General features: G+C 52.4%; 6 protein-coding genes across 6 annotated transcripts; 5 read left to right on the top strand and 1 right to left on the bottom strand.

The window, feature by feature from the left end:
• Positions 1-206: 206 nt before the first annotated feature.
• SCP_0208980 (hypothetical protein) lies at positions 207-749 on the top strand (the record flags this gene model as incomplete). The annotated part of the gene is made up of 3 exons (XM_027754810.1): positions 207-285; positions 345-468; positions 524-749. 3 exons carry the CDS (start codon positions 207-209, stop codon positions 747-749), a joined length of 429 nt encoding a protein of 142 aa, XP_027610611.1.
• Positions 750-851: 102 nt separating this feature from the next.
• SCP_0208970 (hypothetical protein) lies at positions 852-5,453 on the bottom strand (the record flags this gene model as incomplete). The annotated part of the gene is made up of 21 exons (XM_027754809.1): positions 852-923; positions 1,288-1,359; positions 1,414-1,800; positions 1,853-1,972; positions 2,023-2,100; positions 2,152-2,247; positions 2,297-2,755; positions 2,806-2,838; positions 2,888-2,959; positions 3,019-3,046; positions 3,101-3,310; positions 3,359-3,463; positions 3,514-3,585; positions 3,647-3,718; positions 3,774-3,885; positions 3,942-4,091; positions 4,165-4,257; positions 4,319-4,452; positions 4,506-4,630; positions 4,681-4,934; positions 4,994-5,453. 21 exons carry the CDS (start codon positions 5,451-5,453, stop codon positions 852-854), a joined length of 3,204 nt encoding a protein of 1,067 aa, XP_027610610.1.
• Positions 5,454-5,940: 487 nt separating this feature from the next.
• On the top strand, positions 5,941-7,687 carry SCP_0208960 (Casein kinase II subunit beta-1; the record flags this gene model as incomplete). The annotated part of the gene is made up of 6 exons (XM_027754808.1): positions 5,941-6,193; positions 6,306-6,485; positions 6,537-6,649; positions 6,704-6,878; positions 6,935-7,329; positions 7,394-7,687. 6 exons carry the CDS (start codon positions 5,941-5,943, stop codon positions 7,685-7,687), a joined length of 1,410 nt encoding a protein of 469 aa, XP_027610609.1.
• A 295-nt stretch (positions 7,688-7,982) lies between these two features.
• SCP_0208950 (60S ribosomal protein L36-A) lies at positions 7,983-8,495 on the top strand (the record flags this gene model as incomplete). Its single annotated transcript, XM_027754807.1, has 4 exons — positions 7,983-7,995; positions 8,072-8,250; positions 8,318-8,350; positions 8,415-8,495. The coding sequence occupies 4 exons, from the start codon at positions 7,983-7,985 to the stop codon at positions 8,493-8,495; spliced, it is 306 nt and encodes a 101-aa protein (XP_027610608.1).
• A 2,672-nt stretch (positions 8,496-11,167) lies between these two features.
• Positions 11,168-12,673, top strand: SCP_0208940 (predicted protein; the record flags this gene model as incomplete). The annotated part of the gene is made up of 3 exons (XM_027754806.1): positions 11,168-11,614; positions 11,675-11,920; positions 11,975-12,673. The coding sequence occupies 3 exons, from the start codon at positions 11,168-11,170 to the stop codon at positions 12,671-12,673; spliced, it is 1,392 nt and encodes a 463-aa protein (XP_027610607.1).
• A 1,119-nt stretch (positions 12,674-13,792) lies between these two features.
• Positions 13,793-14,468, top strand: SCP_0208930 (hypothetical protein; the record flags this gene model as incomplete). The annotated part of the gene is made up of 2 exons (XM_027754805.1): positions 13,793-14,288; positions 14,341-14,468. The coding sequence occupies 2 exons, from the start codon at positions 13,793-13,795 to the stop codon at positions 14,466-14,468; spliced, it is 624 nt and encodes a 207-aa protein (XP_027610606.1).
• Positions 14,469-15,152: the final 684 nt, after the last annotated feature.

Below are 15,152 nucleotides of genomic sequence, written 5' to 3'. Positions count from 1 at the left end.
ATAATTTTACAAAATGGGAAAGTGGGTGTATTGTTGAACACAACACATCGCTCGCTGTAGTCGGCGGGAGTGATAGATTCATTGATCGATCGTGGACATCAAACACCATGACGCAATCATGCACAACGCTTGAAGCTACGTTTTGCTGCTGCTGAGAAGAGATTCCTTGCACCTTGCACGATCGTTTGTGCAGACGACCCTGCGCCATGGATTACAAGCCACGATTCTACCAACCCTTTTCCCTGGAAGAGGCAGTGCGAATGGACGTTTCAGTCCTCACAGAAGGTCTTCAAACATCCTAACATGTTGTTTCTCGCCTCTGCCCTAAATGCATGCATTTCTAGAAATATCTCGCCTGCAGAATTCTATCGAGCATCTGAAGACGACACAGGAAGAGCTGAAAGAAGCTATGTCGTCTACGCCAGATCCGGAGTTCACTAAAGCCGTGGAAGAGAACGAAGTTGTCATGTACGTCGTGCATTCTCGCGTTGTCCAAATCAAGGATTCATAAAACATTCCACAGCGGCTCGCAAGAAGAGAGAATCAGTATCCTGAGGGTGGCTTTAACCGAGAAGGGTGTATTGTCTAGCAGTCATTACAACCCTGTCGTCACTACTGGCCACGCCGTGAATGGCCATACTTCACAGCAAACCGGACCAGATCATACAAACAATACCGCTCAGGCTGCAGCAAGCTTGTCTTCTCAAACAGATCCCCATTCTGATGATGGCGGTGGGATTCATCTGTAGCGATGAGAGCGACAAATGCATTATCTCTTCACGATACGGGAGCAGAAGTCTGTACCTTACTATAGCTACGTCTGTATTTCTGATAAATCATTCTCTCTGTGGTCAACCTGGTCGCTTGACTTGATTCAAAGGGGCATCGACCGTAAAAAGGGTAGATGAATTCCTCATCAGCTCCTGCGAATATGATTCACTGTACATGTAGACAGGAGCATGACATGTGGGAGCTCCGCGCACATTAAAATACAGACATGGAAAGACTGCAGCCACTACCATTCCTGGAAGAACATGGGGTGAAAACACATCAGACGTCAAGCCCCGATACTAGAACGCAGAAAGAGTAGCTGGAAAGACGAGACAAAAGTGCAATACACAGACAGAAGCTGGTGCCAAGGACCGATAGAACGCTGCGGTCAGTTGTTCAACGTCGTTTGCGAGATCGTGTCTTCATGGAGGGCTGTTCAGTAGGCTGGAAGCACAACATCAATTCCCATATTCTAAGACACCTTGAACGAGTTCGTCGCAAAGCTGCAACTGTTACCTTCTTCAATTTAGAGGTCGATTTCACTTGTTCCTCGTTAACGCGCTCCTCCGGTTTCCGTGTCGTCGCCCTCTGCAGGTAATGATGAGTTTGAAATTCAGCTCGTGTATGGGGTATAAGCCCCACCAAACGTTTCGACGGTCTCGGAATACTTCGGGCCTCTGTATCTTTCGGTGGAGAAGACATGTTGTCTCGCTTGCCAAGTTTTACTGCGGGCGACAGTCGATGAGTGGCACCATCTTCAAAATCAAGGATCTCGTCAGAGGAATCTGTGGCGAGTCGGCTAAATATGGGTTTAGGGATTGTTATCTCAGGAGAAGTAGGGACGGGTGAAACAAAAGCAGCTGCGGAAATTTTGGGAGCGGTAGATATAACCTTTGCATTTGCGACCAGGAAGCGAGTAGGCGTTACGCGGGTTGGAGCGGCCTGAGGTACAGCATTAGTGCGAATAGGCTGGGGTCGAACAGGAGCTGGAGTCGGTCTAGCAGTTGTAGTAGAATCTACGTTCGTAGACTGCAACACCAGACCATGTCAATAACCAGCTAATACAGCAGGCCACGCTTACTGGGGCGTCCCTGTCAGGCGCTTGTGGACCTGTTGCAGCTGGCGAACTACTGAGCGCAGACGCCGACATCCAAGCAGTAGGATCAATCATGGACCTATTCTCGACAACCTTGGCGTTCTCCTAACGTAACATCGTCATCGGAGAAAATATCTCAAACTTTTCAAACCTACCTGCAATTGCAGGTGCTTTGCCAGGCTCGATTCCAACATGTAGATTTTGGACCGCAAGTCTTTGATCACATTGTCCCGCTGGATCCAGCGGTCAATGTATATCGACGATGAGAAATGACGTTTGCTTACTCGTCGAAGTTCATTTCCCTTGGCGACAAGACCCTTCTCGTGAATGTCTTTCCACGTTTGCATGAGACCATTGAGGAATACTTTTTCCTCATCGGTCTATTCACCCGTCAACGTAGATTTGATAGCGAGATGAGTAAGAACGAACCAAATCTCCCTTCCTGTAGCGTATATCAATTGTCTTCGCTCTTTCCAGAAGCTTCTCCTTTGCTGTCTGCAGTGCGTCAATCTCCGACCGAAGGGTCTTGAGCTCTGCTTCATGAGCAGGAGATGGTAACTTGGCCTTCTTCAATTCTTCGCGTAGACAATGTATCTCGTCCGCATGCCCGGAGAGCTTCTCACGCAAGGATTCGGTGAGTACCTGGGACGTATCGAGTTCGCGCTCTGCTCTGCCGGCCCGTTTCTCTTCTGCTTCAAGTCTCATTCTGAACATTTCATCCTGGTGCTTTAGCTGGCCAGCGTGTTCTGTCTTCAGAGCAAGGGAGGCTTCCTCCTGCCGTTTGAGATGCTCACTCAGGTCGTCAATCTTGCTTTGCAAGTGCAACTTCTGCTGGTCCAGCGATACAATGTCACAGTTCAATTTGGCAACTGCAGTCTCGAAATCTCGCTGTTCAAGTGATCAGTTCCTCGAAGAGATTAAGAGTCAATGATGAGTACCGCAAATTTAGCTTCAGCCGCGACGAGTCGCTCCTAAGCATGGATCAGTAATATGACAGGACTGCATTTATCTTGTTTCTACCTGCAAGTCTCCGTTGGCTTCTCTCGTGAGTTTCATTGTGACCGATTGATCATCAAAACGTTCCTCGAGGACCTGCTCTCGATCAATGCGTGCAGGATGGTTTGAAATAGAGCGAAACAAATCAAACAAACCTGGCAGCGGCTATTTGCTTGATGCAATCTGGGTAACATGAACTTGAATTAGGTTTTTTTGGGCCGCACTTATGATGCTTACTTCTCGCTTCGCGCCTCTAGTTCCCTTCGTGCTTGTTCAAGCTGAGATTCAAGGGCTTCTAGCCGGACTTGTAAGGCACGACCATCAGAACTGTGTCGCTCCCTCTCCTCGAGCGCTGCTTGCTCGCGGAGCTCGCAGGCCCTGAGATCTTCCCTAAGACTCTGGCCCACAGCCTTCGCCTCCTCGAGTTGTGCTTGTACTTGTGCGGAACTGCAGCCGGATTAATAGTGCAAATAAATCGCCTTCAGGATCTCGCACCTGGATTTGAGATGGCTGATATCCTCTTCTCTTAACAGTGCGCATGCTTCGAGCGCACTGACCTTTGTATGTCGCTCATTGAGCGTCGATTGGACTGTAGAGAGTCTGTGTTTCATCAGCCAAGCGGTATGCAACGTCATGAGTCGTGGACGCACTCTTGCTGGATATCTCCCAGCGACGAGAGGCGGGCATCACGATCCTGAAGCGCATTCAGCAACCTGGCATTCCTGCATATGAAATTAGTATCTTTGTCGCTTATCCCTTCACGGGTCACGACGCGATACATACTCCTGCTGAACCTCGTGCAAAGCTTGAAGTTCAACATTCTTCTCGGCGACGAGATTCTCCAGCTGCTCCATGCTGAAAACACTATGATGTCAACAGCCCAAACAGATAAAAGCCGTCAGCTACAGACCGTTGGTTAGAAGCTGCCAGTTTTGCTTCAGCATCAGCTGCTGTCGATAGTACTTCATACATCTCTCCTTGCTGTTTCTTCAGACACTCGGCCAACTCTGTGACTTGCTGTGCTGGAAAACGTGAGACGCTTCAGAAAAGATATTACGAGGGTCACTGATAGACTTACTGGTAGTCGATACACTGCATGCAGACGCACGAAGCGCTTCTCTGTTAGCTGCCTGAGCAGCCTCCAGCTCGATAACGCGCCCCTTGGCGTCGATGAGCTCCGAGCCCACAGATTGAAGGCGATCACGGAGGAGGTCGGAGACTTGCTGAGCTAAATGAGTCACAGGCAACGTGAGAAATCAATCATAGAGAACACAGAGGAACGAGTGACAGTTTGCACTCACATTTCGTGCATTCAAGTTCCAAATTGCTGACGAGTGCCATCGTTTCTGATGTCCTGGATAGGTGCCCATCCTCGCCCAGGAGTGGCTCAATATCTAGACATACGCCTCGAAAGTTTATCGACACAACTTCAAATGACGGCACGGAAGGTCATACTCTTTATAGCTTCCGAAATGGAGACCCGTAGCTCTTGCACGTCCGGCAACGACTTCCGCACAGCAGATACAACCGCAAACGAATCGTCAGATTTCGTTTTCAGATCAGTCAGAGTTGATTGCAAATCATTCAAGCTGCATATATGCGCATTGTAAGTCGATCCCAGAGGTTCTGACATCTGACACACCTCTTAGAGCTCGACTCAAGGCTGTGCTTCGCCGCATCTTTGACGGCTTGCAGTCGTTTGAGCGCCTCATCCTTCTCGCTCTTCGCAGTTTCCAACTGGTCTTGTAAAAAGAGTATCTCCCTACGCTGTGCGAAAAGTCGTGACCATGCTTGCGAATAAACGTGGCTGACTCTACCTGTTCTTCGACTTCATACTTCGTGTTTCTCAAATCAGTTGCTCCACGCATCATTATCGACGATATGTCTTCGTCCTGTCGACCTAAGGTAGAGCTCACAACGGAAGCACTCCTGGAATGGCTAGATGGCATGAAGTTGTTGTGCATGCTACTTGGAATTGGCTTGGGCGTAACAGATGGGACAGTGTATGACAGAGAACTCGAGGCGCGGTTTGGCATATACGAAGCGTTGTCATCCTGAGGATTATTGAAGCCTAGAGTACCGTTCAATGCATGCATATAATGAGAACTGGAGGCCTCAAAGCCAACGCACCCGTGTCAAACCTGTTCGATAGGTTGTTTCCCACCGTCCTTTGTGCTGGACTTGCGGAAAGGTGCTTTCCGAGGAAAAGACGAGCATTGTTCTGCGACATTGGAGGAGATTGAGCCATTTGTGGATCACCGAGCGACGACGCTTGAGGTTTGACGGCTTCCGGTAAGGCCAAATCGCCGCTGCGAGTAGCGCACGGCAGCTGAAATTTAGTTTCGTCCGGAGGAGACTGCATCCTCTGGTGGACGACAAGCCTCCGCTGAGAGTTGGCGGATGGAGGTAGCGACGCTCCATAAGGTGCTACTTGAGTCCCACGCAAGCTATCACCAAGCTGCTTTCCTGTGGTGCTGAAAATAGGACTTTGAAGACTTGGTCGCGGAGAGGCAGCAGGTGCATCGCTCCGGAGAATTTGGCGTTTAAATTTGAACTGGCTGGAATGGTTCTGATCGTCTGCCTTCGCCATAGACAGATGAGAAAAAGAAAACAAAGTACGGGAGGTTGGAATTTGTTCCATATGTATGCGTCAGCTGGGTGACGGTGGTGGGGAAGACTCAGGCGTGTCGCGACGCGTCAGAACTGAGTCGCCCAGCGCGGTCACATGACTTCCCTGTATGTCCTCACTTCGTCTGTTCTTCCCGAGGTCTACGTAGTGCCTTGTACTTGAAAATACACCGAGGTTATACAGGGTCATTAACCAACCCAGCATTTGGCCCTGATAGACAAATCTCAGGGTTGTGGTCGGCATTGAAGCTGCACAATTACTGTATCTTCTGTCTCAGAGCGTTTTGCATTGAGCGTGAAACCGTGGGTCACCGGGTGGAAGTGTAATCAACAATATTTTACCCCAAGTACTTCAATGAGACCCATATTGTTAAGTGCATGAGATACTCCAGTGCTAGTTGCGGATTTTGTTGACGCTGCAGACTTTCTTTCTTTAGATCTTGCCCGATATGGGGAAGCACTCCGACCCGACCTCGTGGCGACCACGTTCCTTAAACCTCGCCACCGCAAACCGTCACCTCCACCGCCTCGGTCCAGATTATACTCCTCAACCACGGACCGCTGTGTCCCCTTCGTCCATGTCGCGTAAAAGCCAGTCAGTGGAGGCTGTGCAGCCTGAGTATGCAGAGGAAGAAGTCGCCAGCGGGGCAGGGGAGGGAGATGAAGTGATGGAAGACGTCGAAGAGCAGGAAGAGGGTTACAGTACGTCTGTCCTTCTGTATCCGTTCTAATTTCCCGGATACGACCCCTCGTACTCGTCTGTGCTTTGAAATTCTCCCCAGATGTTTTGACCTTGTTCTCCTTGTGCTTCCAGGCTCATCGACACCGACCTCAACGCTAACATGGATCAGCTGGTTCTGCTCCTTACCCGGGCACGAATATTTCTGCGAGGTCGCGGAGGACTTCATAGAGGATGATTTCAATCTCACCGGGCTGAACGCGATGGTACCGTTCTGGAAGGAAGCGATGGAGATGGTGCTGGATGTCGAACCAGGTGTGTGAGTCACTCTGTTACGCGCGGAACGCTGTAACCAACATTTCGCAGACGAGGATGCGGCAAAGATACCAGATGTCTCCATTGTGGAGGCATCTGCGGAACTGCTGTACGGACTTGTACACCAACGTTTTATCTTGACGCGCGCAGGACTGCAGGCAATGGTACGATGCCAGGCACATACCCCTATATTCAATTTTTTGACCCCATCACCACAGGTGGATAAGTACGAAGCGGGTGTATTTGGTTCATGTCCACGCGTCTATTGCAGTGGGTGCAACGTCGTTCCCTGTGGACGCTCTGATCTACCAGGCCTCGACACCGTGAAACTATTCTGTCCCAACTGTAGCGATATATATACCCCACCAAGTAGTCGGTTCCAAGGCGTAGACGGTAGGTTGCAAGATGTAATCTCGCGTGACTGCCAGCATACTTAATGGTTAACCCAGGTGCGTTCTTTGGGACGACATTCGCGCATCTGTTCTTCCAGAGCTACCGGGAGCTTGCACCCGCGCCATTCTGGAAGCCCCCAACATCCTCTGGATCGTCAACATCTCCCCGTTCGTCCGGTGATTCATCCAACGCGACGCAGTTCGTCAATCCCAACACTCATGGAGGTCAGAAGCGGGCTGCGGGCAAAGTTTATATCCCGAAGATATACGGATTCCGGGTCAGCGAGCGGGCAAAGAACGGCCCTCGAATGCAGTGGTTGCGACTTAGGCCGAGGAGCCCTGAAGAGCTGGATATGGTTGACTGGCGAGGTAGGTGGATAGACGAGGACGATGAGTACGATGAAGACGAGGAGGAGATTGACGAGGACAGGCCGATGGAAGACTTCGACCCGGTGAGTGTTCCCTCATGCTACTACAGCGTCGCAACAGGCGTCTGTATATTGAATCGCGTTACAGGATGCTGGGGAAGGGGAGGATGACGATGAGGAAGAAGAGGAGGAGGAAGAATCACATTCCCCGGTGAAGGGTAAGACTGCAATGCACGCCGCCGATCCCTCTGTGCGGCCGCCGACTCCAGTGCGTCCGCCACCATCCTCTGCCTCGAGTGCGACTCTGCGTACACCTCAGGATAACCAGGGATCCATCTCAATTTCTGGAGTCCCAGTCACTCGACCAGGCGCGGGAAATGCATCCAAGGTCAGGGTAGTGCGGCAGTGGACGACACGAGGGACGACCGCTCAAGTGTGCTAAAATACTCGTGGACTACTAATATCCTGCGCATACGTTGTTTATTGAGTGAGATACGCTATATCCCTCACCACACACCTACTCGTTGTATCCCTTCTGGCTTATCGGAAGTTACTTAGAAGGAGGGGTATCTGTTACTCTTGACTGCATTAGAAACGCTCAGAACAGGGACTGAAAGCGTGAGAATCTTACCCCAGTTAGAAACTGTATAGATTCAAGCCACAGTCGCATGTCACGTGTAACACGGACATTCATCTTCAGCACATCCCGCTCAAGGCCCCTCAAGACATCAAGAAAAATGGCCCGCTCCAGTGCGTATCTAAATATTGTACCTGTGTTGAGAGTCCTCTAATTACTCGCTGGATGGATTGTGTTTTGGACGTTCAGACCTCCGATATGGTCTGAACAAGGGTCACCCTACGACTCCCATCGAGAAGACTGCCCGCCCCAGCCACCGCAAGGGCATTCAATCTGCGCGAACGAAGTTTGTGCGCTCCATTGTGCGGGAGGTTGTGGGATTCTCGCCCTACGAGCGTCGGGTAATGGAGCTGCTGAGGAACTCCAAGGTGCGCACACTGACAGTATTCCATGATGTCGGTATTGACTCGTCGTGCGCTGCACTGTGATTCGTAGGATAAGAAGGCGAGGAAGCTGACGAAAAAGCGGGTATGTGTCTCGTGCGCTTCCTGTGATGCTATGGACACCCGGCTTATGCATTGTGATTGTGTAGCTTGGCACACTCCTCCGCTCAAAGCGCAAATTGGAGGAGCTCGGCAATGTCATCCAGGAGAGCAGGAGAGCAGGACACTAGAGGCTGCCTCCCGCGAGGTTATGCTTAGGTGATGCTTCTGTGCGAGAGGGCGGGCGGGTTGGTTTCGCGATGTTATGCATTCGCTGTACTCTATGCGGTATCAATACTTGACACCCAGTGAAAAACGCATATTCCAAGAACGAACCAAGACGCACCAGATCGCGGCTTGACTTGGATTATCGCAAGCGGTCGAACCAGATCTCACCTGGTCGAACACGTGCGAGACATCCTGTGATTTGACGCGTCGATCCTGTACCATGTCCCGTCTGAATTGCACTTTGCTCGACGTAAGGCCGCCATCTGTCGAATTTTGCCTGCACGCGTGTCTCGATTAGCTATATACTATATGTTGTACTTGTGCCCAGTGTACTTGCACTTATATCATCTCTTTGCACCCACGCCGAGCTCATCATGTGACAGAGACATGGACGCGTCACCGTACTCATGTCGCCACCACGTCTGCGCTCTTGTCCTCCTGCATCCAGTCGCTCTGACCTCCAGAGCACGATGCTTATTATACCGGCCGATTACTCTCACTCAAGCTCATCCAACAGCTCCATGAGAGCACCCACCCCTCGCGTACTAAAGACACCGCCGCGGGCGAAGACGATGCAGCGGTAAGCTCGAGCTTCAAGAAGCCCATCGTCAAGGCACCGCCGAAAGCGTGCACACTGCAAGCTCGAGACACCGATTTTATATGCGGCCGAAGACACCGTCGAGAAGTGGCTCAACAGCCTTCTCTGCCTCAATGTGACGGTCATGCCACGCTCGAGTGCGCACAGCTGCCCGCACCCCGCACAGTGCGAACTGTTCTACATCTCATTCCCTGTCTAATCTCGCAGCAGTTCCGGGAGAACAAGTTTGCACTGCTTTCTGGTGCACGCGTGGTGCGCATTGCGACACATCCGGACTATGTGAATGTGTGTTCGTCTTCCTGACTGTAATCCTCTGATGTGCCCCTATTGACGAGGTACGGCGACAGTTTCTGTGTCAGGCATCCAGGCACCTGAAATGTCCTTAAATTTACTTATCAGATGGTCGAGAGACCCCCTCTGGTGTACTTGCAGCGTTGCTGCTGATTACGGTAGTAAGTACTGCCTACGTGCAAGTGTGGATCATGTTATGCTAATCTTCCGATAAGAAGGCGATCCGATACTATCCACATTCGTTGAGATCCCCATGATCTTTCCATCTGCGCCTTCAATTGGGGGGCACTGACTAGCCCCTCAATCTCAAGCGGCTGGGCGCGGTACGCGTGCCGCATTCCAGGCTCCAAAGCCGAACGAAGACATCCGAGCAGTCCCGTCCGCGCGCCGCATTCGCCGATTCGCGACCCTGGCGCGCACGATAGACATGACCCGCATCGAGAAGTTGAGAAGTGGGGGGATGGGGCAAGTTAGGATGACCAGGTGAGTACAAGGATGTGGATGCGGACACGGCACGTCGACTTCTGGCGCATATACCGGGAAATCCGGGGTCAGAGGATCGATATTTGGGCGCGCGGGCGGGGGGCACATGGACCGAGCGAGGACCGAGCGCACCGAGGCGATCGTCTCGCACTGCGAGAGGTTCGTTTGCGGCGTCCAAAACCCTCCGCCCCCTGTAGCAGGCTCCGCGGTCACACATCTCTCTTCCGACGACCCCGACTAACGAGCTCGCCGGGCCTTTATGCACACTTCGAGCGCGAGAAGCCGTCTGGATGACCTCGACTATCCAGTCAGCCTGAGCGTGAACAGCTGCGCTTGCACCGACTTTGTAGTGGACCTCTCTACCTTATCTCATTCTTTATCTATGCTATGACACATATTCACTAACTCTACTTATATTACAGGTGTTGGGCAGCATCCAGGTGTGAAAACGGGGACGACGGCGAACACAGGGAGTGCGGATGTGTGCGGTTGCGCGCCAGTGCGCGGGTGCGTGCGCGGGCAGGGGGATGGGCGCATGCGTGCGTGCAGGGGTGCGTAGGTGCAGGGGTGCGTAGGTGCGAGGGCGGGGGTACGGGCAGGAGCGGGGGCGGGGGCGGGAACGGGGGCGGGGGCGCAGGCAGGGGTGGGAGCGGGGGCGGGGGTGTGAGCGGAGCAGGTCGAAGTAGATCGCGCGATGTCGCAGGAGCTCGCACGACGGCGAGGGTGCTCACACGACGTCGAGTGTAGTCACAGTGTATTAAATCACGACAATACAATTATTATACAGCAACTTAATATTCGACTAGATGCGAAATGCCTCGATTCTCCCGCTTGGCACTGTGCTAGCCTGCGACCACGTTTGATTGGGCTCGCGCAAGATCGCATATAGTCCAAATTTTCGCGGCTGGTCGCAGCTGGTCACAGCCACGACCTCGTGCGACTTGCTGCGATCTCACAATACGCGTTTTCCACTGGGCTTGACATGCACATACACTACCGGTATGAACAATGTCGGAGAAAGAGGAGTTGACGTATGGCGAGGATCGGCATGGTGAGTGCTGACTGAGGGCTGCTGAGTGTGCGGCGGGTGGGCGCCATGATGACGGAGACGGCGAGGGAGAATCGTCAGCCGTGTCAGCCGAAAGCAAGCCGCTCGGCAGATGGAGCGCGACGCGTGTTACGTAACGAATACTAGAAATGACCGTGGTCGGCCGCATTGCTCATTTCTTTCCTGCCTGTGCTCCCAGCGTGGTTCCCAGCGAAATGGCCTGTCTCGCCGCCCCGCCTCTCACCCGCTCTCGCGCGTCGTCCACAAATGTTCGCCCGCCTCTCACTCTGAGCACCCTCGGCGCCCGCCGCAGGTCGAACTCTCTCCTCGACCTCCCTCCCCCGACGCCCTCTCCCCTGCTCTCTCCATGCAACTCCCCCCACAACTCCCCCCTCGAACCGAACGCCAGTCCCCGTCTCGTTCCCCTCTCAATCCCATCATCCAAGCCGGATAGCCTCACCTCGTTTATCTCCAAGGTGCTCCAGCTCTTCGGTCATTCGCCCATGCACTCGGTCCCGTCCACCCCATCCTCCCCGCGCCATAGTCGTGCCAGCACAGATGACACTATTCTCCCCATGTCTGCCTCTCCAACGCGGTCCACCTTCGTTCAATCTTTCCCGGAAAAGAACGTTGTCACATGGGTGTGGCCTACGTCCCCATCAGTACGCCTCCTTACTTATCGCGTGCGTAATAATACGTACTCACCCTTGCTTCGGTTTTAGCAATACACACCTGTGTTGCTTGTCCTCGTTCTCTTTCCGCTGTCCACCGCACTCGTTGTCTCGTCCATGTACACACTCCCTATCACCACATTCTGGCCTGGCACCCTCCAAGACATTGCCCAGCTTGGTCGCGAGCTCAGCGGGTTCTCACAAAGTGGTCCTGCATCTATGGCGCACGTCGTCGCTGTCATCTCCGTCCTAACTATGTGGAACCATGCCTGGTCAATACCGGGCAGCGTGCTCTGGGTGCGTGCATCTCTGAATCATTGCACTATGTGATATTGACGCTATGTTGTGCAGAATGTCCTCGCCGGAGCTCTCTTCTCACCAATATACGCGACTCTTTTATTCACACTGCTGACCTCAGTGGGATCTGTGTTTGCTACGCTCCTCGCAGCTCCGCTGGCACCCTTCCTTGAGCATCTCTTCCCACGCGCTCTTGATTTCACACGAATAGCCTTGGAAGGCGACTCCCCCGGCTCCAGTACCAAAGCCAAGTCTTCAGCATGGGTCCGCCTGTCTGTACTTCGGCTAATAGGCATAGTCCCTTGGTCTGGGATTAACATCACCTGCGGTGTCTGCCGAGTGGCGATACGAGAATGCTTTCTTGGCTCGCTCATCGGCTCCCTGCCCTGGACGGCGGTGACGTGCCAAATCGGCGACATTCTCCAAACGGTTGCGTCGAATCCCTCCCCTTCCAAACAGACAGTACAGTCGCTTCTAACGTCACCTGAGGTCTTATTCAAACTCGCGTTCCTCACTATCCTTTCCCTCGCGCCAATCCTCGGTCGGAATCGCCTGCGGGAGTGGCTATCGCCGGCAGCAGCTCTCCTGGATCAGGAGATGTCGAGTGCGGCCGAGGAACGCGTTTCACGATGGGTCTGGATCAAGGAGTGGCAAGGGCGGATCCGGTTACCGTCGCGCTCCAGGGCTCAGGAGGCGTTCCGCAAAGAGTTAGAGGTGCTGACACAGGAGAAAAACCAGAGTCTCCCTCTTTGAACGGCAGCCCCACCGCATCCGCCGAACGTTACAGGCACCGTGGCATCACATAAACTATGCTTATCTGCATACGTTTCACGCATTCCGCCGCCTTGCTCTGGCATCGTATTCGCTATCGCTGCATAGACCTACGGCTTGCTCGCCGCTCCTCGTTTCCCCCGTACACTCAAACGCACTTCACACAGTCCACACAATCTCACAGCTACTTACGTCCGATACGCCATGGCCTAGAACCATGCACGCCGCTCACGACCCAATAATTCAGTACCTCGGTACTGCATGTCCACGCTATAATGCTCCACGTACGATACGACTCGCGTGCTCGCGCACATATATCCTAATTCTTGCATACGCTGTGCTTCGTATTTATGCAACATTCAAGTTCGTCGCATCTCCTTTTGTTGTTACTGCATTTCGTGTCCTGTTTGTGCTACCGTCTTTCCGGGCCCGATCCTGCAGCGGCCCTCCGCGTTCGCGGTGAGGAGCGCGCGGAGGGTGGGGTTGGTTGGTGATTCATGGAACTATACCGTCGAATCATGTAGCATACACCGCTGTTTTGTTTTCTCGAGGATTTCAATCTACCTAATGGGCACCTCGCGATCGATTGTAGTGCGCACTCAGTTCTCAACGTTCAGTACTCAGTATTAATGTCGGTGCTGTTGTCTACACTGCTAGACACTGGATCTGTAATTTTTGAGAGGAAATTGTGAACTGTGGATTTCCGGCGGAAAAAGCCAGAGAATATCCGGAGGTCAACAAGGCTTGTGGATAACCACAATTTGGAATGCTGAAATCTTCCGTTGGGTCCGCCGTGGCCTAGAGGCAGATCACATGACGTAGGGACTTAAGAGTTTGAGACAAGTGCACGGTGCGCGACACTGAAAGTATTATCACCCAGGGGGCACCATGGCACTACGAAACCCTCAATGTAAGTTCACGTTGGCTATGCAGAGGACATTATATTAATATTCCACAGTTTTTACACATTTACCGCACCGCGCCCAATGGAGGTGCGAAATATGTCCGTCGCAAGCCTTCCAATCCCTCTCGCTCGCTCGGCGCCATGAGGACACTGTTAGCCATGTCCTCCAGGTTAGGCACCGAGATTCTGAAAATCCAATGTCAAGCCCACTGGGTCTCTCGCAGTCCTACCCTCTCGTAGATGAAGACGCTCTCGACGAGCGACTCAATGAGCCATCAACTGAAGACGACGCACAGCCGTCAACATCGCAGCCGCATCACAGCCCTCCTACTTCACAGGAAGATCGCTGGCTAGGGAGTGATCCCCTTTGGCTGCCGCCCATGCTGTTTCACTCCAGTGAGTTCGATAACATCTCCACCTGCAATAACGCACCACCGGTTACGGTCCATGGTCCTGCCCTTCCCAGTGATCATCCGCACCAACTCTATGATGACTGGGGTGGCATCGTGCATCACGGTAGACCAGGCATTGAAGAAACCAAAGATGCGCAACCCCCGACGCTTGCGCAGCTTGCGAGAGAGATGGCAGGGCTTGAGAATGACGGTTTTGATGTGGAATCTACTGTGCAGTGTGATGCTGAAGGACCGCAATCCTTTGCAACATGGCAGATGGATTCTTTTCAGGAAAGCTTGCGTGAGTTCAGCTGGGGTACACTAGAGGCATGCATGCTTACTGGATACTGTAGAGCATGGTCCGCAATATATTAGAGAACTTTTTGCTGAGGAAGGATGGTGGCCATGGCAGGATAAAGAAGTAAGCAAACTTGAGTTGAAGTTGGACGAGGCTAACCGCGAAATAGCATTGCTCGCTTGATGTTCTGGGTAGCTTTCCAAGAGCAATGTTCTCCGAGCACGAATTGGAGGCCGTGAGGTGGTTCAGGACCAAGAATGGCATGCACAATCTGCCTAGTGTTAAAGAGGTTAAGCGCGGGGGTGAAAGTGTCGTTGAGATTGTGGGTGGGAACACGCAAACTCACGAGTCTGCTATGAAGAATATGTATGCCATGGCAGACTTCCGAACTGTTATTGAGCATGTAAGTCAGCTATAGTCCTTGTAATATGCAACTGTCTAACATACACAGGAATTTGCAAACCCGATGGTGCGACATCACATACACACCATGCCAGAGGACTCTGGTGATTGTTTGGGAGAATGCCGACAGGCAGCATGATGGCGCCTGGAAGCTGATGCAAATATAGCCTGTCCGATGGCATGGGGGAAAGATGGTAAACATTACTTCGTCGAAGAGGTCGCTATGGCCAACATGGACCCGTATGGAACTGTCAGCCCGGTTATGATCAAGCGCTGATGTGAGAAGGGCGGAGAGCTTTGGGCGAGCATCAATCCATTACTGCTGTCAGCAGATGGATCCAAATTTGTGGTAGATTGTCGGCAGGGAGTGAACAAGGAATTGTGTCTGGATGCATTCTTCTTATCTGCAAAAGAGTTGATGTTGCCAGAAATTCAGTGTCAGTATGGGCTCTCATCACCACAAAG

Source organism: Sparassis crispa (assembly GCF_003851025.1).
Source record: "Sparassis crispa DNA, contig_000001F, whole genome shotgun sequence".
Classification (NCBI taxonomy): domain Eukaryota; kingdom Fungi; phylum Basidiomycota; class Agaricomycetes; order Polyporales; family Sparassidaceae; genus Sparassis; species Sparassis crispa.
This window is presented reverse-complemented; position numbering and strand designations above follow the sequence as displayed.